At 39.2% G+C, this 24,205-nt stretch overlaps 1 protein-coding gene and 1 pseudogene across 1 annotated transcript in view; one reads left to right on the top strand and one right to left on the bottom strand.

The window, feature by feature from the left end:
• Nucleotides 1-23,099, top strand: part of LOC110039847 (hemicentin-1-like) — a 29,796-nt gene extending 6,697 nt beyond the window's left edge. The window contains exons 2-21 of the mRNA XM_089294251.1: nt 3,934-4,305; nt 5,053-5,325; nt 5,848-6,141; nt 7,137-7,391; nt 8,258-8,521; nt 9,078-9,392; nt 10,393-10,671; nt 11,155-11,409; nt 12,140-12,436; nt 13,252-13,554; nt 13,948-13,977; nt 14,379-14,639; nt 15,208-15,366; nt 15,567-15,597; nt 16,260-16,432; nt 16,930-17,098; nt 17,735-17,928; nt 18,548-18,724; nt 19,453-19,562; nt 21,595-23,099. Coding sequence (XP_089150377.1) covers nt 3,934-4,305; nt 5,053-5,325; nt 5,848-6,141; nt 7,137-7,391; nt 8,258-8,521; nt 9,078-9,392; nt 10,393-10,671; nt 11,155-11,409; nt 12,140-12,436; nt 13,252-13,554; nt 13,948-13,977; nt 14,379-14,639; nt 15,208-15,366; nt 15,567-15,597; nt 16,260-16,432; nt 16,930-17,098; nt 17,735-17,928; nt 18,548-18,724; nt 19,453-19,562; nt 21,595-21,801 — 4,418 coding nt within the window. The 3' untranslated portion in view covers nt 21,802-23,099. The remainder of the gene's footprint in view (nt 1-3,933; nt 4,306-5,052; nt 5,326-5,847; nt 6,142-7,136; nt 7,392-8,257; nt 8,522-9,077; nt 9,393-10,392; nt 10,672-11,154; nt 11,410-12,139; nt 12,437-13,251; nt 13,555-13,947; nt 13,978-14,378; nt 14,640-15,207; nt 15,367-15,566; nt 15,598-16,259; nt 16,433-16,929; nt 17,099-17,734; nt 17,929-18,547; nt 18,725-19,452; nt 19,563-21,594) is intronic.
• LOC149109581 (uncharacterized) lies at nt 2,185-2,882 on the bottom strand (annotated as a pseudogene).
• Nucleotides 23,100-24,205: the final 1,106 nt, after the last annotated feature.

Raw genomic sequence — 24,205 nt, 5'->3', positions numbered from 1 at the left:
ACCCAACGACCGTTTTCTCTCGAATGCTTTTAAAAGCTGTTTTAGGCTATGTGGAGTACTTTTAAAGCTCTGTAGGTTAATTTTAGGTTGCGCTAAAAAAAATTTATCTGTTCGGTTATTCTATAGGGGAACTTGAGTATTCTCGAATTTATTAGGGCTTTTTTGTCCATTTCCCGAAAACCTTAGGTCTTATCGCCTTTCCGAAAATGATAGCTGACATTTTTTCGGCACCCAAAACGACATTTTTTACAATTCGAAAACAACAGACATTAAATTTCTCATATCACGAAAGTACGAGGTGACAATTCTCTTAAGAAAATCAGAGGGGATTAAAGGTCTTCCGAACAGATAATTTACCGAAACGATCCGTTGGGTGCCCCTGAAATCAGCATTTGCCAAACTATGAAGAGTGTGTTTTCTTTAGGATTAGTCGCTACAGAGATTAAGCGAGACGTAAAGGTAAATATACGTCATATCATTGCTGTTCCTCGTTTGCCTCTAGTTTAGACTCGTCGTGGCAACAAGTCTTATTAGGAATGAAATGAGTGGTGTGTTTGTAGAGAAAATGAGAAAAAGATAGGAATTGGATATTTGAATATAGTTGACCACAATGATAGGTTTTTGCAAGTGGACATCCAAATTAGGATGCTATCATCCAGAAGAGGTCTGTCCAGGGGGTAAGCCTCTTTTCATCCAACAGCTCGCCTAAAATGACATCTTAGAATGATGAGGTCAGTGTCCCGTACACGGCGCTAGTAGGTCTAGAAGCCCAGTGATCTTCGGTAATCCTAACAGTGATTTGGGTCCCCGTGTTTTGGGCACCCCCGTACCCAAATCCCTAGTGTTTTGGGTACCCAAAACACTGAAAGCGTAAAACTGGGGCAAGTGAAATCATCCACAATTCTGCTCAAAACCCATTAATTTATCTTTTACGAAGCTTTGTCCCAATAAACTAAAGCATTCTTTTGCTAGATATAAACACAATACGTCTCTTAAAATAGTCGCAATTCCTAACAGACTGTCTTATCCGAGTCCGCAGTTATAACGACATATAAAACCGGATTCACGCGCTAAAGGTCCTTTTACAAACATGTGCGTGTTGCCTATCGATAACCTTTGAAATGCACATTATTTTAAACCAAAAAAGGCGCTTGTTTAACCTCGAATAGTGCGGTGATTGAATTTAGTCAACATGCGAACGAACACACTGAGATGCGGTCGTCACGCAATATGCAGGTCTCAAGCTGTGATTGTCCTCTGTGTATGTTGCCAGTCAGAAATAAACTTTGTCTTAGGCTTGTGTGTCGCTCTTTCCTTGACCATCCCTCCTGGTAGATTTTGCCGGCGAGCAATTCTCTTTGCTATTAAAGGAGTTTTTTGTTTCGGAGACGAAACCAAAATAAATCTAAATAAAGTAGACAAGGCTAATCTTTGGATATAGGGAAACAAATAGAAGTAGATAACCCAAATACCTAGTGATATGGGTATCCCCTTCCGAAGTGTTGGCTTGTAATCATTTCTTTAATTCAGGGCAGCCAAATCCACCGAAGATACAAAGGCAAAGCAAACTTACCTAGAGGAAAGGCAATTTCAAGGGAGGAAAGGACTATAGAAATGCCAATATTCCAATATGTTTGGTTGTTATCGTTTCTTTAGTTCAAGGTAGTCAAATCGACCGATGGTAAAAAGGTTTGCTTCGCCTTTTAATCCTCGGTCAATTTGGCTACCTTGAACTAAAGAAACGATAACAAACAAACACTCAGATCTGTGAGAAGGGGATACCCATATCACTATAGGGATTTGGGTACCCCTTACATTTTACCATTTCTAAGTCCTTTACTCATTGGAATGACTTTCGCCTTTGTAAGTTAGCTTTGCCTTCTTATCTTCGGTAGATTTGGCTACCCTGAATTAAAGAAACGATAACAAGCAAGCATATTGCAAAGGGATACCCATATCACTAGGGATTTGGGTATCCCACTTTCCCAGTGTTCAAAGATCAAAGGACTTAGTCTTGTCTACTTTATTTGCATTTTTTATAGTTGCCTCCGAAAAAAGACTGCTTTAATGGCAAAATCTAATAGGAGGGATGGTCAAGAAAAGAGTGACAAATAAATTAGTCTAAGGGTCCGGACGCACTGGACTGACAAAATTTGTTTGGCCCTTCCAAAAATCTCGACAAAATTTGTCTCTGCCAAATTTTTAATTTGACAAGCGTGGGCGCACTGAATCACAGCAAAATATTTGTTAACCGCAAGTGTCGATCACATGGAAATTAACACCATACTTTGCCGCTTGTTTCTTTGTTTCTTTGGACCTTTGCCCATTTTTCTGCTCTCGTCTGCTCTTGAATCCACAGCTTGGCTGCTTTCAATTTCATTACATGTAGTCGTGAAACTTGCACTTGTACTTGTACTCGGCTCACTCGGGTGGACATACGGATGTACAAATTGAGCAGAGCTTGGTCCTGGAGATGCAGCTGGAACGTTAACGTAGACTTGGGAACCGTAATAGTTGTACTGTGCGAACGGATCGTCATGGAGCATACCGAGGTACGAATCTTCCATGTTTATCGTTTGATTGCCGCGCAAATATAAATTTAATTTTGGCGGGCTTCGGACTGAAATACTCCGACTAAAAATAGAGATCAAATTTTCTTGATTGACATTTTCCTTCAAATCATGGTGTGTAAATTGACAAATCTGTCAGATTTCACGCCTGACAAAAATTTGTCCTGCTCCGAGGCAGGACGACGGCGTCTTTGAAGTTTGGTAAGCCTTGACAAAATTTGGTAGATCTAAAAATCACCGGACGCACTTGTCTCAGGGAATTGATGACAGATTTTTTCGCAAAATAAACAAAAATTTTGCCCAGTGCGTCCGGACCCTAAGACAAAGTTTATTTCAGACAGGCAACCGTATACAGAGGTCAGTCACAGCTTGAGACCTGCGTATTGCGTGACGGCCGTATCTCAGTGTGTTCGCTCCCATATTGATTTTATTCAATTGCCGAACTATCCGAGGTTTAGAATGCGGCTTACTTGTTTAAAATGACCTGCATTTCAAGGGTTATCGATAGGCACCAAGCGCATGTTCATACAAGGAACTTTGGCGCGTGAATGTGTTTTGTGTGTCGTTATAACTGCGGACTCGGATCACACAGTCTGTTATAAATTGCGACTATTTTCAGCAACGTTATGTGTTTATATCAAGATAAAGAAAGTTTTAATTTATTGAGACAAACCTTCGTAAGAAGATAAATGGTGTTTCAGCAGAATTATGGATGGTTTCACTTGCCCCAGTTTGTGGTATATAACGCTTTCAGTGTTTTGGGTACCCAAAACACTAGGGATATGGGTACGGGGGTACCCAAAACACGGGGATACCAAGATCACTGTGACACATACCGCCTCGAGTAACAAGAGTCTCACTAGAGGAACCTTCTCGACGTTGTCCTTTTGTTCGTCATTTAGATGAAACTAAACTTTACTCAGCTGAAACGGTAGGAAACACAGTGTTACCCTGAAGACCTTTTAACAGGTTTTTGCTAAATGTTTGTTGCGAAATCCGTCTATTTCTAAACAGAAATCAAGGCTTCAGGTTGAATTTAAAAAAATATCTTTTGAAGCAAAAATTCTGTTTATAGGTCCTTATATATAACGTACATTATGGTCATAAAGTAGTTTTGAATCGGACAATGCAAAGGCGGGTTCAGGTATTGTTACATTTCAATGTTTTTGTTGACTATAGCAGGGTATCTACTGTGAAATAATAATAAAACTAATAGAAAAAAAACTTAGGCGCTTCTTGTAAACATAGTCGGAAGAAGATACGATAGCGCCATAGTGTATCAATAGCGAATTTTTTGTGATATAGTCCCAAATGTTTCTCCAGTCATTGCTCTGCACGTCGTGTTTCCTTGTTTTGTTGGCAGACTGTAAACCAAGTTTTACCAAGACACCCAGCAGTAGTAATAAAGTCTATGTGGATGAAGGGGCCTATTACACTGAACTGTCGTGGGCCTACAACATAGATGGCGAAACAGTGAACTGGGTGGATTTTATGTACAAGAGAAGTAATGGTGATGATGTGCTAATTGCCAGGAAATTTGCCAACCAGCAACTCCAAGTTTCACAAGCCAGCGGTTACAAAGGAAGATTCTCCTTTACGGGGAAAACGTCGGGGAACGCGACATTCACAATATGGTTCATTACCAAGAATGACGAAAGGACATTTGAATTTGTAGTTCATTTCACATCCGTAAATAATCCATGGATAAGAAACTCTGTTGAGCTCATTGTGGTTGGTAAGCTGTATGCCATAGATAACTTGAGCAAAAAAAGTCATATTTTTTGGGATAACAGTCGAAGATGTATTAAGTGCGATTTTCCACGACAGTGTCTTAAAACCAAACTGAAAGCGACTACAACAGTCTACTCAAAGTACACGTAAACAAGGATATGAACTAATGAGAATCTCGAAGCAAATAAACGTATACAACTCTAAGCGCGGGTGAACATTACACCAGGCCCGTTTCTTGAAAGCCCCTGAAGCTTTTCGCGCTCGCAAAGCGATTTTCAATCAATCTGTATCTAAACACAGAGAGGTATATGCGCCTGAAACCTCTTATATGAAGGGAACCTCTGTTCATATTAAACATATGTAAATAAAACTGCCCTGCAATCATAAGGGTCGAGATTTTGCAATGGCTTTCCGGGTGGGAAAACTTTTCTGGACCTTCCAGAAACGGGCTCAGGTCATAATTAGATCTGGTTCACCTCCATTTGGTTAAAGAGGTGGCACGCATTTTCGAAAATCATGCACTGTAAAAGTGTACTAAGCGCATAATTAGGTTAATATGGGTAATTGTTTCACATGGCTTGAAATTTCTGCAAATGGACTGCCCTGTCCTACAAATGTTCATTTCGTGCGACAGGGAAACACTCAAAAGTGACATATCCCTCACACATTCAATAGAAATAATTTCAACGCCTTAGAAGGCCTGAGTCGATAAACTAAGATTTCAATGTGTAATTGGTTTATTTCTTAATAGTCAAACCAAAGATCACCAGCAAAACAACAGGACCAGTCACTTTAACCGAAGGAGATACAAGACGTTTGTTATGTGTCGCCAGTGGGAATCCTAATCCGTTGATCACATGGTATAGAGACAATGTAAAGGTTCAGGAAGATCCAAACATCTCTAACTTCACAATAGCATCAGCGAACAAGAACCATACAGGGACGTACAAATGTGAAGCTGCAGTTACTGCTCCTGGACTGGGCCCATACAGAACAGACTACACAGTTGCTGTAATAGTGAGATGTAAGTAAAATTGAGAGTCTTTGTGTTTTAGTCAGTACAGGATTATTTGTTTGTTGTTGCGCTGGTCGTGATTATGTAGACTGGTGTTTGGTGAATATCTAATATATCGGATCATGTGTACTTAATCATCCCGGTCGATTACCGATCAATGCCCTCGATCGACTAGCGATCGACACTCAATCGACATTCCGATTGATACTCGGTCGACACTCGATCGACGTCGCGGGTGTCTTTAAAACACATGATCCAATATCTATACCCACATATACTAGGTATATTGTGATATAGGATCGATATTGTTTATTTTCTTTTATCTACAGTCATCTGTTGATGGTACCAAACACCAGTAAAACCGTCAAGATTCTCGCAACATTCTAGAGAGCTTTTTTTTCTCTTTTGGTGATTTCTGTTTAAATGTGACTGCATATGGGTTTTTGTTCAAGCTCATCTAATCGTCCTTAGGTTTAATGGGCCACTTTGATCTTCTTATATCTTATGTACCTTATTTTTTTGTTCCTACAGACAGGCCCCAACATAAAGCAAACAGTTTGGTACGCAACGAAACCGTAGTTTTAGGACGAGATGCAACATTTTATTGTCGGACAGAAGCTTTCCCTGTTAAGACACAATATAGCTGGTTTAAAGGTTACAACCAGATTTTCAATTCCCAAGATTACGCCATTGACAATTTTAGAAATGGAGAAAGCAGACTGACAGTCAAGCAAGTTAAAAAGAGCAGCGCTGGCCGATACTCGTGTTATGGAAGAAACGATGTTGGAAATGGGCTTAAAAAAACTGTTTTTCTAACTGTGCACTGTAAGTTATGACTTCTGCTAGTTATAATGTCTTGTTTTGCTGTCTTTGATGTATATGTTTTTTAATCAAAACTATAGCAAAATTCTCGAACGTCATTGGCTATCAGCAGCCCGATTTGAGCATTAATTGGACAGTGTACGCGTCATGCTTGTAATTGGACAGTACGAGTCATTTTGCGCGCGCTGTTGCGGTGCACTTTGTTGAGTAAACTGCTGTGTTTTTCAGCATTCATAACGACGTTCAATCGTTCAGCGTTCAATCGATGGTTTGTTCGTTTCTCGAATTTTGTCATAGTTTTGATTAATTGGTAACAGGACATCGTGTCGTCCAATTCAGTCTGTAATAATACTCGTGATTAACAGATCGGACTCCCGCTTCGCGGTCTTCCGATTTTGTTAATCACTTGTATGATTACAGACCGAATTGGACTCCACTCAGTCCTATTACCATCCATTAATAAGTGGTATTGCATTCCTACGTCATATTTTCCATGAACAACATGTTTTTCATTAGAAGTTAGTTTTTACTGTATTTTTAATGTTGTTTTACTCTTGCTCTACCCAATTTTCATTGGTGGAACCTGTTCGTCTATATAGGACCTACAGGCGCTTATTTCTGCCGTGTATCATCTGTAATCCTGTGGGATTCTTCACTTGCATGACTCGTTGGCTGCTTTTTATATATTTTATCATTGAAAACAATTTATTAGTTCTTTCTTGTGGTCAAAACCCTAACTTAAAACTTCAAAAAACTGGTGTTAGTCTGATTGCTATGATAAGACCTGCTTGTCTCAGGCGGTAAAACAAGCCGTACATATTCCACTGGACGGAATCTCTGTCAGGCGCTCAGAGTTTCAAGATTGTTTCATGACAGTCTCTTCAGTTTTATGCAGTGAATCTTTGCAAAGTTGGTTTTTAGAATATTCAGGTATGTTGTACAAAGCTAGACACCAGCTGTTACTTGTGGGCAAAGTAAAGATCTTGGTTTCTTTGCAGATGCTCCCCAACAAGTAATTTTGACTCCACACCCAGCAGTCGTGAGAATTAACCGGGACATAACACTGAAGTGCGAGGCTGATGCTCTCCCAAAACCTCGATACTTGTGGAAATTTGATGGAACAATTCTGGATAAAGCTGTACAGAATACGCTGTTCATAACAAACGCCCAAGTAAAAGATGCTGGGAGTTACACGTGCAAGGCAGAAAACTTCTATGGCAGCAAGGAAACAACGAGAGTGGTTAATGTGGAATGTGAGTGCATGAATGATCATTCTAGATCCGTGATAAAATACGGTATATTAAACAATTAGATTATGAACTCTAGATTTCTGTCGCGTGATAGTTGACGAGGGCGCAACCCGAGTCAACTATCACGCATAGAAATCTCGAGCTCATAATCTAATTGTTTTAGTAATCTACTAGTCGTTAAAGCTTTATCTAAATGCTCTCCACAGACACTTGGAAAACACCAAGAAGCGGCCGTCATTTTGTTTACAAGCGCACACTGCTACGTTACTCGCTATCTATCACAGAATAGATAGTGAGTAGCGTAGCCAATCAGAGAACGGCATTCGTGATAGAACGCTAGTAGATTTATACTAATAGCTTATATTGCACAAGCTCAAATCAAATTGCTTGTCTCCCGTCAATGCGTATACAATGATGAAAGGTGCTACATCTGGTTTTAGGCAATCTCGTGTGACTAGAAGCAATCAAATTAACACTGAGCAAGAGATACTGGGTTAAATTTTGAAATTTCAGATGGCAATCGTCAGTCAGTCAGTCAGTCAGTCAAACGGTCAGTCAGTCAAACGGTCAGTCAGTCAGTCAGTCAGTCAGTCAGTCAAACTGTCAGTCTGTCCGTCACGATCAGTCATACAAAAACAAGTAATCACACAAAAACTAAATATATAGATGGATAAAGGGGGAATTAGTAGTATTCATCATAAACCGTCGTTTAAACGAGACCTTCTGACTCCCAATGAATTGGAGCAGTTCACGTATGGACATTGCACCGCTATTCGCAGTTATTCTCTTCATCAAGGAAATGCTGAAAGAAGCAAAATTCTGTATCGAACCTGGTCCTAACTCATTCAATTTGACTTCTATTTTGTCAGATCAACCTGCTGTTAAAACATTCTCAACTGGAACTCCTGCAAATACCGTAAAACAAGGAGCAACAGTAAATATTACGTGCATAGCAGATGGTTACCCTCCTCCGGAATACATCATCAAACGGGGGAATCAAATGGTAAATAGCACTGGTGGGAGATTTGTGATCACCAATATTCAGCTCAGTGAAGAGGATTATACATACAGCTGTACGCCCAACAATACTGTAGGAACTGGAGCAACAAAAACATTAAAAATCACGGTGCTAGGTAAGAATAAGAACCATTTGCCTGCACTCGTCGACACTTTAAGGAAGCAATAACAGCTGAAACAAAATAATGCAAAGACGAGAACCGACTATTGTCATGTACGAAAAGGGAAGATTTAGCATCTACATAGTTATACCACAATACGCAAGTTTGAAATACTAAAATATTATGTGTACATAAAACAAACGTTCAGATGAAAGATGCCGTGGTTTAAAGTTAAATTAATTAATGACAAGACCCTTATCGCCTTAAAAAAATAATAGCAAACGTTTATGGACGAGACGCTGCGGAACACTTATGACTTTGCTATATAAAACATTTGCTATGCAAAATATAGAATTAAGTTTCAATATGCACTAAGTCAACAAGGAAGTACGGACTTAATAAATTTTGATGATGATAACGATGATGATGATGATGATGTTCGCACAGAAAGTCCTTGGATTCATGCATCTGAAAATATTTATTTGCTTTATCCAAATGTAGCGTTTTGTGCATGTGTAGAACAAAACTTACTTGTTACCCAACTGAAGTTGTTTCATATCACTTTGCACAGTTCCTCCATCACTAAATCAAACACTGCCAGCAGCCAAACGAACAAAGAAAGAACATGAAACTGTGCGCTACTCATGTGCAGCTTATGCCAAACCCGCTGCAACCATTACGTGGATGTTGGATGGAGAGCGTCTGACAAACAAACTACCTTTCACCATCTCCACAGTATTTCAACCATCATCACAACCAAAGCTTCAGGCGACCCTATCGTATCTTACCATCGAAAACGTAAGCTGGACGGAAGGTGGCACATATTCGTGTCTGGCCCAAAACGTTGTTGGGCAAAAAAGACAAAATACAGGACTTGAAATACAGTGTAAGTGTATTTTACTAAGTCTATTCTCAGAGAAACATTGCTCCAAATGCAGAAGTCTGATAACGAGTTTAAGCCTGTCCAGATCCCTGTGTTGTAATTTTGGGTAGAGCCGACGATTTTCTGACCACGGCGGAGGTTACCCTGAATCGGAAACTGGCACCCCAAGCATGCATCGAGAAGAGAACATGTAACTAGAGTTAAACAACGCCTGCTGAAGATAACACTTGCGCAATCGTGTGATGTTCCAGTAATTAAAATCCTCAGTGTTTACACTTGCACTTTACACAAATCTGAGTTAAGAACTTTTGTGTATTTTTGGGTAAAATAGTGACGACTTAGATTCTTGAAACAGTAGTTGTCAAGTACCTTTATCGATAGTTTTAGCGCTTATGGTGAAGCTTTGTGGAACTATTTTTTTTATGGACAGAGGAATGGAGGGAAGGAAGCTTAATCTAAGCTTAAGAAGTGAAATGTATGTTTAGTTTAAAAGCGGGCTCCATAGAGAGTGGTTCTTGTAAACATGTCAAACCCCACATTCGAAAACACACCTGTATGTGCTCCTTTTTAATATTCAAACGCTTAAGTTCGGCTACCACTTTCATATACAAATCTTTATTTAAAGCTAGACTGCGTGCAGTTGGTCTTTTCTTTTCGTGTCGAGCAAGCGTTTATCTCCGTGAACTCGTGAACACGAATGCTGATAAAAGCTTAAATCCCGTTTCCCATTGCTCATTTTGCCCAAATTTTATGCCTCAACGTCTTGTTTTCCGTGTTTTCTTGAAGACCGGCTCGCTTCATTAGCTGGTCTTGCAGACACGACTTTCTGGTTTTCTGTCTGTCATTTTTATAGCTTTAAAGTGGCTTTCAATTTTTGACGGTATATACTGCAACAACGTGCAAAAACTTAGAAGTAATAAAACCTATTTTAACCATCTCGTTTCATTTTCACGTTTTGTTTTACTGTAAGCATTTGTTACTTCTTTTTTTTTTCTCCCTTCAGATCGGCCAGTTGTTCAGTCTCCAACCGATCATCCCAAAAATCTCACCCTAGAAGAAGGAAAGACAGCAAGGTTCACTTGTAAAACAATTGGGAATCCACCCACGGAAAAACATAAGTGGCAGTTTAACGGAAAGGACATTTCAGGGGAAAGTTGTAAACAGTGTCCAAGTACAACGTTGAGCTTTCAAGTCAATCGATCAGATACGGGATGGTATTCCTGCATTGGATCAAACGGGTTAGGAGACGGACCTCCAGCTCGAGCATATCTGCTGGTGAAGTGTAAGTTATCAAAACAGCACCTGTACTACTGAACAGTAAACAAGAAACTCAACCTTCTTCGAGTCCTAGTTGAAGTTATGTTTTGATACCCTTAGCATAGAATGCTATCTGTCATTTCCTAACTATAGTAAGACTTTGAAGAAAAAAATCAAGACAAGTCATTACGAAGATATCGGGCTTTCTTTGTGTGTATGCAATTGTAAATGTGTATTCTTTACTGCATATGACAAACGAAAATGATGATGATGGTGATGATGATGTCGATGATGATGATGAGTTTAAAATTATGATTTGCTAGAAATGCATTACCGAAATAATTTATATTTTTTGTCACATGACGAATCTCTACGTATTGGGCCAAGCCTGTCTATTGACTAATAATTGCTTATTGTACGTGTTTAATCATGTTCTGTTTCAAATCAACTTTCTTGTGATAAAATGCACGTGTTTGGTAATATATCAAGTATCCGTTACATCTTACAGATTCGCCCCAGGTTGCTAACGTTCCACACAAAGTGTACACCGTCAATGAAACAAACAATGTATCAATGGTATGCCGCGCAGACAGTGAGCCACAAGCTACCATCACCTGGAGTAAGACGGGCAGTAGCGAAATTCTTGCATATGGTGAACAGTTTAAAATATTTAATACAAAAAAACATGATGATGGTACATACACTTGTACGGCAAGGAATTACCTTGGCAGTGATTCAAGAAAAGTCACTTTGAACGTTCAAAGTAAGTTCAATAATGGTCATAATGTAAAGTTTACACCCAGACATTACAAGACCATATTTTCTAATCTTGAGTAATCCTTGGAAAATTTTCGATAGGGCAAAATTTAAGATGTCCACTGAATTCTGACCCGGATGATTCCTCCAGATGAACTCATGCTGTATTCAATGTTCGAACAGCTATGTACTCGGTGCTCTAAAGTAAAATGTAAAATTTGTGCAGCTAAACACTTGAAAAAGTTAAGGGACATTTGAATTATTGTATGGTTCTTTGAAGATTATCTTTGATGGCATGGTCGTCTGTATTTGTTTCAATGAGGACATTGGGAGTTATAACCAAAATTATTGGGAGTTATAACACTATAACAAAAACTATTAAATAAACGAGGAGAAATGGTAACGTAAGGACATCGTAAGAAAGTTTCAGGTTCAAATGTAAAAAAATTTTTTAAAAAAATTTAAAAAATTGAGAATGCTCCTGACCCAAGCCTGATTAGCTTACAAAACAAGAATGTATTGTTATTGTGACTTCAAAAGAACAGTGAATTTGACACAAGCGACCAATGTCACCGTTAGCTCCACCCAAAGCAAGAGCAAACGGTTTCCAATAATTTAATCCTTAAACTTTGACGTTGGGCAAATGCCTGAGTGGACATTTTAACTCCTTCTGATAGGAGAGATGTTTATATACTTACTGATATATATTTGTCTTCTATGCATATAATTTGTTATAGCCCGTCCAGTGATTGTGACAACCTCCACTGCAGTCACCCAAATACCCGGCGCTGAGGGTGAGCAAGTAGCTTTAACTTGCACTGCCACTAGCAAGCCTGCTCCTTCTTTATCATGGAAAAGAAAACTTAATGGAACTGATCTAACCTCATTACATGATGACCAAGTTAAGAGCATCACTGTAAAGAATGACACCAGTGTTATGAAAGTCACTGTTAGTACTGTTGGTGAGACGTTCTATTGTGTTGCTGTAAACCTAGTTGGAAGTGATAACCAGAAATACACAATAAGAAAAAGAGGTAAGTAGAACGACTCTGATCAATTGATATTCAGTTTTAACAACAGCTACCGTGTTACTTACACGTGTTATTATTTATAGATTTGCTAGTTTGCACAGGCATTATGTTATATATTCACTGAAATGTAGTTTAAGGCCGAGATTGATTGGGACTTCTCAAACTCATTAATAATTCATCAAGTTTCAACAAAGAAAATCACAACCGTAAAGGAGGTTTGGATACCCAGTCTGAAATAGCATTTAACTTGACGATTTTACTCCTCCGTTTACTCCTTAGTTTTTGTTTCGATTGAGAAGAAACATCAAACACTCGAGACGGTGTTTTATTGGCTATCCAAACAGCTCGAATTTCGTCAAAACTCCCTGCGCGTCGTATTCTCAACTCTCTTCTCGGTGTTTGGATATCCCGATGAAACACTATCTCTCGTGTTTGATATATTACATCATCATCATGATCATCATCAATGAAATAACCGCAACCCATTCCAAGGGTAAAAATTCCAAACCCCCTTAACACTCAGAGTACTAGGTCGGGACATCGTGATCGTAGAACGAATTAAATTGCAGCTAGGATTGACAGCTTTTTGTGATAGGTAAAAAAGATCCACCAGGTTACATGTGAACTGTATAGACTCAGTTACATCTAAGCTACAAGACCCTACAAGGTCCCTATTTTTTGTCGACTAGATCATGATAATTAATGATTTGTAAGGTTTGAAAACACGATGTCTTCGTGGTGGATTACCTCCATAAATTTCAATAGAAAAAGCATTTTACTTCAGTCTGAAAGGATTGAATGTATTATTTTGTTGACAGGTGTTCCAGATGCTCCAACGCGAGTGAAACTGGTGGCATTTCAAGTAGATGGCGCTAAAACTGTGTGCGTCAATGTCAGCTGGACTCCAGGTTACAGTGGTGGTTACCCTGTAGATTTTGCAGTACTTTATCGTGTGAAACGAAGTGGCGCAGATTTAGTGGAAGAAGTTGTTGGACATCCCGACAACAACATTTGCACGATACAAGGATTATTCCCTGAAACAGAATATCAATTCACCGTCCAAAGTGCCAATCAAGTCGGGAAAAGTCAAGCATCAGTCTTGGCCCAAGTTTCAACACCAGGTAATAACGATCTAATCAAGTTTTATATCTTTATTCTAAAACTACGCGAGATACTTCGTGCAGTCTCATTGGCTGATAGGTGTGTTGAGATGAGAGTATGTAAACACGGTTGTGACGTTTTAGACTCGTGCATATTTTTTAGAAATATTTTATAAAGGCAATAGAGAACTCTTCCGTGAAGACATAGCCTCATCTAAACACTGGGTTGGGAGAATTCTCGAAAGTTGTGCAAACCCGAGACGCAGACGAGGTTTGTATAACTGTCTCGAATTTTCCAAATCCCCCTTGTGTTTAGATAAGGCTATGAAAACACGGAAAAGTGCTCTACTGCTCAAATTTCGAATTTTCATTTCTAATGTTTATTAATATATGTTTTTGTGGATGATCTTTTAGTGTCTTCAGTACCACCAGAAGTAGGAAGAGGTATGGTTATAAAAGTTGAACCGATGATCGTAGATTAAATTGTGTATAACCGACAACCTTAAAATTGTGTTTATAAAGGTCCATAAATCAAAGATCTTAATTGGTGCCAAAAAAGAAAGCTAAAATATTGTGGCATATTTATGGCCGTTTGTCTTTTTCTACTAACTTTGTAAGAACGATTAACTTGTTTTTCAATGTAAACCTTATATTTTAAACCTTACGGTTTATCTTTAAGTCTTATTCCCTCTTATTGGTCGATAAATTCCTACTTTGATTATCTTTGTTCATCACTTTGTATCGTGAAATAAATTAACTTGACCCGTTGCTTTTCTTGGTTGTTCAACTCGAACAGATTGCCTAGATTGCTCAAATTTTGTTCTTTAACGTATTTATCTTTTTAGTCAAAGCAACAAGAATTTCAGATGAAGCCACAGTAATTCTGGTAACGTGGACAGTTACAGATCCATTAGTCACAACAGTGAGTCTTGAGATCCAGGAGGAAGGGGAGGGTCAGTGGCAATCAGTCGCAGGAGCAAGTGGTCTGAGTGCACCTACAACAGAATTTAAAGTGACTAACCTCAAGGCAGATAAGTCATACTGGTGTAGAATGGATATGAGACGACCAGGAGAGCAACATCCTGTTTATGTGTTCAGTGAACCAGGTAAGGATGCAACATACTTAGTTGGAAACTGTAGTAGCACAACGGCGGACCTTAAGAAGTGTGTACGCTGACTTCAAGGCATGTCGGATTCTTTTCACAGTCAATAATCATACCAGAAGGCTTATTTTCAGATGGAAACCATCTCAGGTTCGACCCATGACGTCAGTAACAGACCAATGACATCCCGTAGTGTTCGTATAATGGTTGTAAAACGCTGGCAACCATCTCAATGAACTACTACAGAAGACGGCTGCATGTTTCGGGGTTATTTTATGGACTTCGACCCTTTATCTTGGTTGACCTTTAATGTTAAGTTGCTGATAAACCTTTAAATCTCTTAATTAAATCTTTAAAATGAAAACAAAGCAGTCAGCTCACAACATCAATTAAGTAATTTCTAGCTCATTATCAACGCACTCACATGGGCGGGTGAACTGGGTTCCTTACAAACTCCGTGTAAAAGCAGGTCAAATTGATTGCATGGTATACATAGAGGAATTTCGTGTTGCATCTTTCCAGCTCCGTTTGAAATGTAATAACGCGTTGAGCTGGTCATTTTTTTTTTCAGTACCAGCTGATACCATACCAGGAGAGAAAGAAGATGGCGGCAAACTGTTTCCAAAGTGGCTGATTGCTGTTATTGCCGGCGTTGCTGGTGTGTTTGTCCTTGCCATTCTTGTTCTCTGCCTTTGTTGCCTGAAGCTTCGTCGTAAGAAGGCTAATGGAGGTAAGAAAACTCCTACAGCTTCTTATTCAGCCAGTATTTTATGCAGCCTATTTTACGATAGTGCTTGGATAACCCCTTTGTAAACTTGATTGGCTTGAAAGTGTTTATTGTAAAAGTCACACTCTGATTGGTTAGGGGCACTCTGTTATAAAAATAGACGCTGTGGTTAATTCTCGTTTCTCGTTACTTTTCCTTTTCAGCTGACAAAGCTAACAAGCATCCCACCTCAAGGTATAAATGGTGTTTCCAAACAGTATTCTTATTTAAAATTTTGCGCATTCCGCATTATATTTGAGCACAAAGGGTTTGTATCTACTCAGTGTTATGTCTTTTTGTGCCATAACGAAGCACTTATGCTTTTAGTATAACTCGAGTTAAGAATGCACTCGATTAGTGGGAGTTTGGAGAATGTTCGAAAAACTTGGGATGATCTCAGTAACGACTCAACCAACTCTTACTCTCTTTCCAAAAGCCCGCGTTCCATTTAACAGTTAGATTATGAGCTCGACATTTCTATCACGCATAGAAATCGAGAGCGAATATCTAATTGTCTCAATATAAATCTAGTAGTCGTTCAAATCCTCCTCAAAGACACTTCGAAAACGCAAAGAAGCGCCCGCGGCCAGTTTGTTAACAAGCGCACATTGTTAGACTACTTACTATCTACAACAGAATAGATAGTGGGTAGCGTAGCCAATCAGAAAACAGCAATCGTGACAGAACGCTAGTAGATTTATACTAATTAATTTTATATAACCCCATTAGCAGTTTTAGCTTCAGTTAAATTGAACCAAGTGGCCTTCACTCTGGTCGATTAATTGCGTTATTTATTGTAATTATTTTTGGTTTTGAATTTCTAACTTTGTTTTCTTTTTAATCCTTTTCCTGTAAAGCTATGTAGTGGGTGGGCCAGATGTGGCCCCTGCCACAGAGGGGCTTAGGTATGGAAGAGAATCTATTGAAGATGATCCATTCATTGTAGCTGCCTCCATACAGTCCTTGAACTCTATTGATAGAAAAAAAGAAAAACAAGCTCCCTGTGTCAACTACGGATACTTGTCTGAAGGTAGACTTATGTTGTCACTGTCAGAATGTACAGCTTTTGTTGTCCTGTATCGATTTATCGCCTGCGCAACGAAGTTTTTATGTCCGTCGCAGAGTAAACAGCGAATCAAGAAGATTTACAAATTTAGACTAAGGGAACTACTTTATACTGGTGCCAACTGATTCATTCAGTTACTTGATCCAAGTATAGGATCACATTTAGCGATAGTTTTAAGAGTAATGTAGTCGAGTAATGTACCTTCTCCTTCCTCGGATGACACATATTACGTCAGCAAAACATTTCGTTTAACTGACAGTGTAGCTTTGCTGGAATCCTTTCCCTACGGCATACATACCTTGCTGTTCTATATATGTTGCGTAAAATATTTTTGTTTGCAAATTGGGAAATGTAAATGTTGCTCAGCGTAGGAAAGAACGCATAGTACGGATAACGTAGCGTGTAGTGCCATTTCGCCAACCTTTTAGCAAATAATTCCAGTGTCTTGTCTCTACTTTCAGATCAACCTGAAATGCTACTCAACCCAGGCTCCCGTTTGTCGAAAAATGGCCTTATTGCGCATGCCGGTACTGGAGAAAATGTGAACTCCGCATACCCTGCAAGTGGACCACAGAGAGATTTTAAAACCTTCGGAGCTTCATATGAAATTGTTGGAACAGCAAAGCATAAGTAAGCACTTATGTGTAAACGTAGTCCTTATTAACTTTGTGAGCGAAAGCTAGGATAGATGTCTGTCCAGGTTGCACTGTCCAACACACTAAGTAAAAATGCTGTTAGCATTTTGACATAAAAGTCTTTACATAATCCAAAACGTCACTGAAACGTAAATTCCAATTTGCCGAGACACCCTTTGAAACATGCAAGCCATAGAAACGCCGGGTGACTCGACTAAACAATTAACTTGTGACAATTGTTGACCAATGACATGTCATATCAAATTGTTTCCAGTTACCTAAATCTTAATATGGTTAAAATTACTATTGATCACCACATGAAAAGGTGGTAAAACTTAAGTACAGGAATGAAACTAAACTGATGATGCTATTTGACCGTTTACCTCTGTTTTGTTGTGACTTTGGTTCCAGAAAATATCCCTCTTCACCCCAAGAGGGTAACTGAAATTTCTGACGGGGAGGTGGTCTCAAAAGCGGAAATATTTACAGAAATTTATTAGGCTAAATTAGAATTTTCAGAGAGGCAGGGGTGTTTAAGCTAAGCGAAAAACCTTCTGTGAGCTAGCATGGATATATTCTGGAACAATACCCGACGAACAGTATTATTTCTAAAATATACATTTCTTTCAAGTCCTATTGACAATCCACTTTATACAACGGCGGACCAACGGAAACCCGTCCCCAAGTCAGGCGCGTCATCTTCGAGTTCCAAAACCAACAGCCCTGTGAAAGAACCCCTTGACTCAACTGTGCCTTATGCTACTCCACAGAAGAAAAATAAGCCCAAGAAATCTCGTAAAGACCCCCAGGAGATAACGACGTCTGGTGAGAGTTTTATAAAACATGAGATGGTGCAGCAGAAATAGATAATTATCTAAAACCGACATATTCTTAGCCTTTTCCAGGCGTTCAGTTAATTGGGGCGCAGCGCGAAAAACAGCGAGCGAAAAAATTGAGAGAAGCGCGGCGAGAGAAAGCCCTGCGCCCCAACTAACTGAACGCCTGGAAGAGGCTAATATATCCTAAGTTGCTGCGCTTAAAGGAGTTTCATCACAGTTTGCGCATCTTGAAAAGTTTAGCCTAAATTTTTCAAGTTCATCGTTTGTAATTCGTGTCAATCTTCTCCATCTCTAATCATCCTTGTTCCATTATGTTTATTGTTATTATTATTATTATTATTATTATTGATTATTATCATTATTATCTCTTTGGTGTCTTTTTATCTTAGAAAACTACTATTTGATTTCCTTCAATTTAAAGATGATTTTTTACGTGGGCAAAATAACGCAAAATACCATTACTGAGCTCCTTTATACTCTTATAACCACCTTTACTTTCTGAAGGCAAACATCTCTTGTTCCGTCTGTTGTTGTTGTTGTTGTTGTTGTTGTTGTTTTCAAGCTTAGTATCTCATTACATGGTCGTTCTTTCGTTTTCTTTACAGAGCCTCCTCCAAAGTACACTCTCGAGGACAGGTCTCCTGAAGAGCCCATGCCAGGAGATTTAGATCTAGATGATCTACGTAGCCTGCCACCTACTGAGAGACCTCCACACCTACCCCCTCCTGTGGCCATGACGCTAAACAAGCGAACAAAACCCAGTAATTACCACGGCGATTCACGTACGTTTTTGTTTTTGTTTTTGTTTTTGTTTTCTAGTTTTGCAACACGGTCTCCACGCTTGCTGTCTTTGACTTAGAATTCTCTCCTGGCTAACGACTTCTTATCGGTTTCTTTGACCATATTCACACCAGGAGAGAACTCAGAGGCCGCCACAGCCCTTGAAGGTTGGAATTCTAAAAGCACTAAAGTGATAAGCCCCATATTTGGTGAATGTGCCTATCATTTATCTGGGAACAATTTGATAATATGACATATCATTGGTCAAGGATCTCGATTTCTCCATGGCAACCTTGTTTTGACCGGCATGGAATGAATTTTCCTTCTTCTAAAAAAATATTTTAAACTTTCTTTGTCGGTTTTGACACAAAGTCTCTGGGTTTTCACCATTTTTGAACCAGATTCAGTTGTTGGTTTCCTGACAAAATCCATAACCGCAAATCCAAGATGCCATCTGTTCAGAAATAATAACGACAATTTTACGTCATATGACGCTACAGACTCGGAAATGAAATATGTTTGGACGTATTCTAAATCTTGCAAGTTTTATTCTCGTCGCCTACGAACCACAGCGCTAGCTAGGGGTAGGACGTCAAAAGCACCCGTTCTACCCCACAGTCCCGCGCCGTTGGTAACCACACATCGCTTTTTCCCAAAGAGAGAACAGAAGCATTGCACCTTGGGAATGAACCATAATGCCTTTCTAATGGCGTTTCTTATTTAAACACAGATGACAGACCTACTGAAGGTCCTCGATTTTTTTACATACCAGACAACAGAGATCGACGTGGTTCAGACCGCGCTAAGATACCTTCTCCCAGCACAGGCGGGAAAGAACAGGTACAAACTGAGTTTGGTACATACAGTTCGTAGGACATTCAATGTCAATTTATCCCGTCTCGCAGTCCTTCCTCCTAGCGTTGGATGGGAGGCATCACGGGATGAACCCAAAGAATATCGTTAAAGATGCGATTGCTATTTCGCGTCTTTTGATTGTTGGTTCTTCTCCATGTTTAGTTTACAATTTTGGAAAGCTCTTAAGTAATAGTAGAAGTCTAATACATGTTCTATGACTACTCGTGCCTTCAGATTTGCAAATGGGCTATTTTTAGGTCAAACTATTAAGTGAGAAGAACATCAGCTAGACTGTGCGTACTCGCAGAAATGATATGCAACTCACATTCTGGCTGGACTAATGTTACTCTGTCTCAGTTGTAAAGTCTACAAAGAAACGGCAGCAACAACAGGGAAATTCATATGTAGGGCTCTAAAACGAGGGCAAATAAACAAATAGAATTTTGTTATGACCCAAGCAAATTTGACTGACAGTGATTTCGATATTTGCGGCAAAAATAAGTACGTCTCTTAAGGTGACGGTCTCCTTCCTGATTGTCCCTCCTCTCTAAATTCCATATTATCAGGTGTAAATGACACCAAATATGCTGGTAAATCAGATGAAAAGGTTTTACAGATCAAAGAAGAACAGGCTCTTTGGGAAAAAGAACAGGATGAAAGGAGATGAAAGTGGATTACAGTTCATCAAATTTGATTTGATCACTCATTATTCTTTCTCCAAGAAAAACCGGATGGGGGTGTGCCAGCCGCTTCCCAAAACCCTCACCCTATTTAAGACCAAACTCTACGAATTTTCCCATCCTATTTATGACCTGACCAAAAATTCGATACCATATTTAAGACCTGACCCATAAATCAGCAGCCTGTTTCACACCCGCCTTATTTAGTTCTCTAGTTTAAGGTGGCCGAACACAGTTTTCGCGCGCGCTTTTGCTGATGCAATTCAGCGCGCGCACAAGGATTGCAAAAAAAAAAAAAAAAAAACATACCGTCAATAGAGCGATCATTTTATTTTCTCAACACCCGCAGTATCTGTGCTATTTTTCTCTATAATTGAGCGCAGCCTATTGATGGCTTTAGTCTTTTATTACAAAGATATGTTAGAAAAGGTAAAGAACCCGGCAATTCTCAGCTTTTTCTTTCTTACCGAAAGAACCCAGTTAAATGCAGCGCATGCGTAGTAAGTCAAAAAAGTGCGATTGAATGAAAATTGCACTCTCGGAAATACGCCTATTTCTCGAGAACTACTCATTATAGAATTTCACGAAATTTGGCTTGAAAATACTTTAGGAAATAAGTAACTGGAGTATTGAAAATAATTGAACTTTAACAAAGGAAATTCTAGATATTCCAGTGAACGTTCAACAAGGGATAATTAAAGATCTCTCTGTTAAATTATTAGCAAAATGGTGTTAACTTGTGAGAATCGTTACAAGCTTGTTGCATGCAAATTATAAAGAAAATCTAATGACTAGATTTTCTGCAAATAAACAAAACCGATTTTAAAGGCCTGTTTATATTTATTCATGTTGCCATGGCAACGGCACATACGTCAGCTTAACCGTCACAAAAACCAAAGTTTGTGTTATTAACCAGCTTGCTGCCATTTTTGACGACCAAGGGATCAAGGGTTTTAGAGAAAAAGGTGAATGAACTACAGGTATCAAAAACTGTGTTCAGCCACCTTAAACCAATGTTAAAAGCAACTTTGATATGTTTTTATTACTAGAAAATATACTCAATTCAAGACTGGACTACAAAATCCTTATCCTAATAGAGACCAAAATGGTCAAAATCGATACCCTATATCTGACCAAATTACGACTCAAAAAACATACCCTTTGGGGCGGCACAGTACATACCTATACAGCCCATATAAGGGAGTTCCCCCTCCCCCCCCCCCCCCCCCCCCAAGGAAAAACCCGTTCAAAACTGCTTCATTTGTCATAGTATAGTTACACAAGAGCGACATCTTGGTTAACCAATAATGGAACCTATTTTATTTCCCTTTCCAAAGCCTTGTGGTGATACCCATTGTGAACTGGTGAGACCCGAATCGCAGGACTTAGCAGGTGTCCGCAAACCAGAGTCTTTACGATCGCCAGGAAAGCTAAAGACGCTCACCCGAGAAACGGAAATACCCGTAAACCAATGGTCGCCACGAGGGTTTCAGTCTGACAACAGCAGTCTACCAGATATAAATTGTGTCAGTTATTTGGTCTGAAGGACGAGGAGACACTATATATGGCACAAGTCCCTCTAGGGGACATAACAGTTTGCAGAGAACAGAGATGTAAATAGCAGTATTGAAGAAGCCTTGCTAGGGATTATCCGTTTTTCGTATCAAAATGAATTTAACCAACTCAAAGTCTGAGCCCGAGTCAAAAGCCTAAATGCTGATTGGGCAGCTAGCGGTAATTCTAATCAGTTCCAAGTAGTTTGGAATTACGGCGGATGTTGGCCAGGAGCCTAGCGAGTAAATATAAAAGATAGAATTACTCCGAATTAAAAGCATCCCGGTTAGCCTAAATAACGTACCGGTTAGCCTAAACAGCAATTCATTTACCTAACTAGCACCTGGTTAGCCTGTACACAGTGCTCCGTTTAGCCTAAATGCGGTTAGCCTAAATAGCCCTTCAGTTAACCTACCTAGCACCCGTTAAGCAGGAACACAACTCTCTGTTAGCCTAAATGGCTGTTACCTTTAAACAGTTGGCCCTGAAATTAGGGAAAGGGTTGCCGGACTCGAATTTGACTCGGGCTCGGATCTCGAACTCACATCGCTCAACCGGTGAGCTTGTTCACTCACTTTTTAAAAGAACTGTAAACATTACTAGCATTAAATAACGTATTGTCGAGAAATGCAAGTTGATAATAATACTAACTAAACACAACAACACACTTTCTTGATACGGTGGAGAAAAAAAAAATGGCAAAATCAATAGCAACTGTATTATTAGTCTTCAAAAGATTCTCGTTTTAGAAGTGTAGCTGCTCTTATAATAAAACCTTATGATGTAACTTTTATTTCTAGAAAAAAAAAGTATTGCTTTGAAAATATCTGGGTCATCGCTTTAAAAAACTCCCTCCATTGCAAAAAGAAGAAACACATCTTTCAAATTTTGATATTTTGATATTTTGATAGAATTTCTAGTTACAGTATCCCTCGTACATGTAGTGTAAACACTTACTTGCACGATTACCTACACTGATTTTAAATTTGCGTGTACAAAATGAATTGAAATGCTGAAGTTGCTGAAGCAAACCTGCTGATCATTAATTTAGAGAAAGTGTTTACAATGACTGTTTTCGTTATTCCAATGTCCAGAGTATTAACTACTTAATAACCGAGAGTGAGGTCGTTACGGGAAAATCTCAAACTGAGGCCTTGCCGTATTGATCGAGCGATAGCGAGGTCAATACGGTAGGCCGAGGTTTGAGATTTTCCCGTAACGACCGAACGGTCGAGGTTATTAAGTTGTTTATTACATGGCTCATGAATTAAAGAAAAGAAAAAAATTATTCGAGCGGAAGTCGTCAATTTACATCCGGCGATGCGCGCGTTTACCGATTCATTCATCGTCTCAAACCCAGGGCAAAAACTACACAGTCAGTGAACTTCACCACTGTATAACGTATTCCGTTAAAAACACACATTTCTTTACGGGAAAAGTGATTGTCACAGCTTCAAAAGGTATTTTAGTATCGTGGTGTTACAGGTTGATGGAGGAGTTTTTCCGACTTCTGTGGCAAAACGTCAACGCATATAGAAAAGACAGAAAGTGCTTCAAAATGGTCCAAACTAACGGTCTTTCGGTGAAAGAAAATGCTAATGCTTCAGAATGCACTGCTCAAAATAACTCGATCTTCGCATTCGCTTTCGACGACATATCTTCGCCTTCTTCATTCTGGGATTTATGGATTAACTTTTCAAGCTTTGTGAACGTCTAAAACTTCCTGCAGTTATCAGAAACACTGCTACGGACAGAAACCGCCCGATTGTTGACATCTGATGATCCTGGAACCTGATTTACACTTGCTTGTGTTAAAGAGAGGGAATCTTTTTCATGAGAACTGTGACGGAGTTCAATATTTCGGTAATTGTTGTGACTAAGATGATAACTTATAAGTTTCCTCGTGGAGTTCTACTCAGGATGCATGACAGATCAGCCGATGGCGTTTTTCACTTAGCGATTTTAGCTTTACTTAAGACTCGGCAAACTTTGATTGTTTTTCACTAGTGCCCGCCAAGATTACTGGCTGGTAAGTCAAAAACGACTTCTATATAAATTTTATTTAGGAAAAATCTCTAAACTTTTAGCTACTTACTTTCTCTTACTGTTTTTAATCGGCTTTCATCGTTTCAATGCGCTTGAATTTTCAGAGCTGGGCTCTTCCTAATTTGCATAATCCGTAATCGGCCCGTGGGCATTACGGCTGCATAATGACCGCTCAGATCTCGCTCTTAGCCAATCAGAGTGCGCGTTATATCGGCCACAAGCCAAAACCATATCATAAAAACAATTATTGGATGAGGTTTCTGTGATATCCAGAATAATCAAGGTCCAGGTAGGGGTTATCAACCTAAGCCGAAGGCTGAGGCATAATATATATTGGATATCACAAAA

Source organism: Orbicella faveolata, unplaced genomic scaffold (genome assembly GCF_042242905.1).
Source record: "Orbicella faveolata isolate gen_17 unplaced genomic scaffold, um_ofav_v1 contig_25, whole genome shotgun sequence".
Taxonomy (NCBI): domain Eukaryota; kingdom Metazoa; phylum Cnidaria; class Anthozoa; order Scleractinia; family Merulinidae; genus Orbicella; species Orbicella faveolata.
The sequence above is the reverse complement of the archived record's forward strand: the minus strand, read 5'-3'. Positions and strand labels throughout refer to the sequence as shown.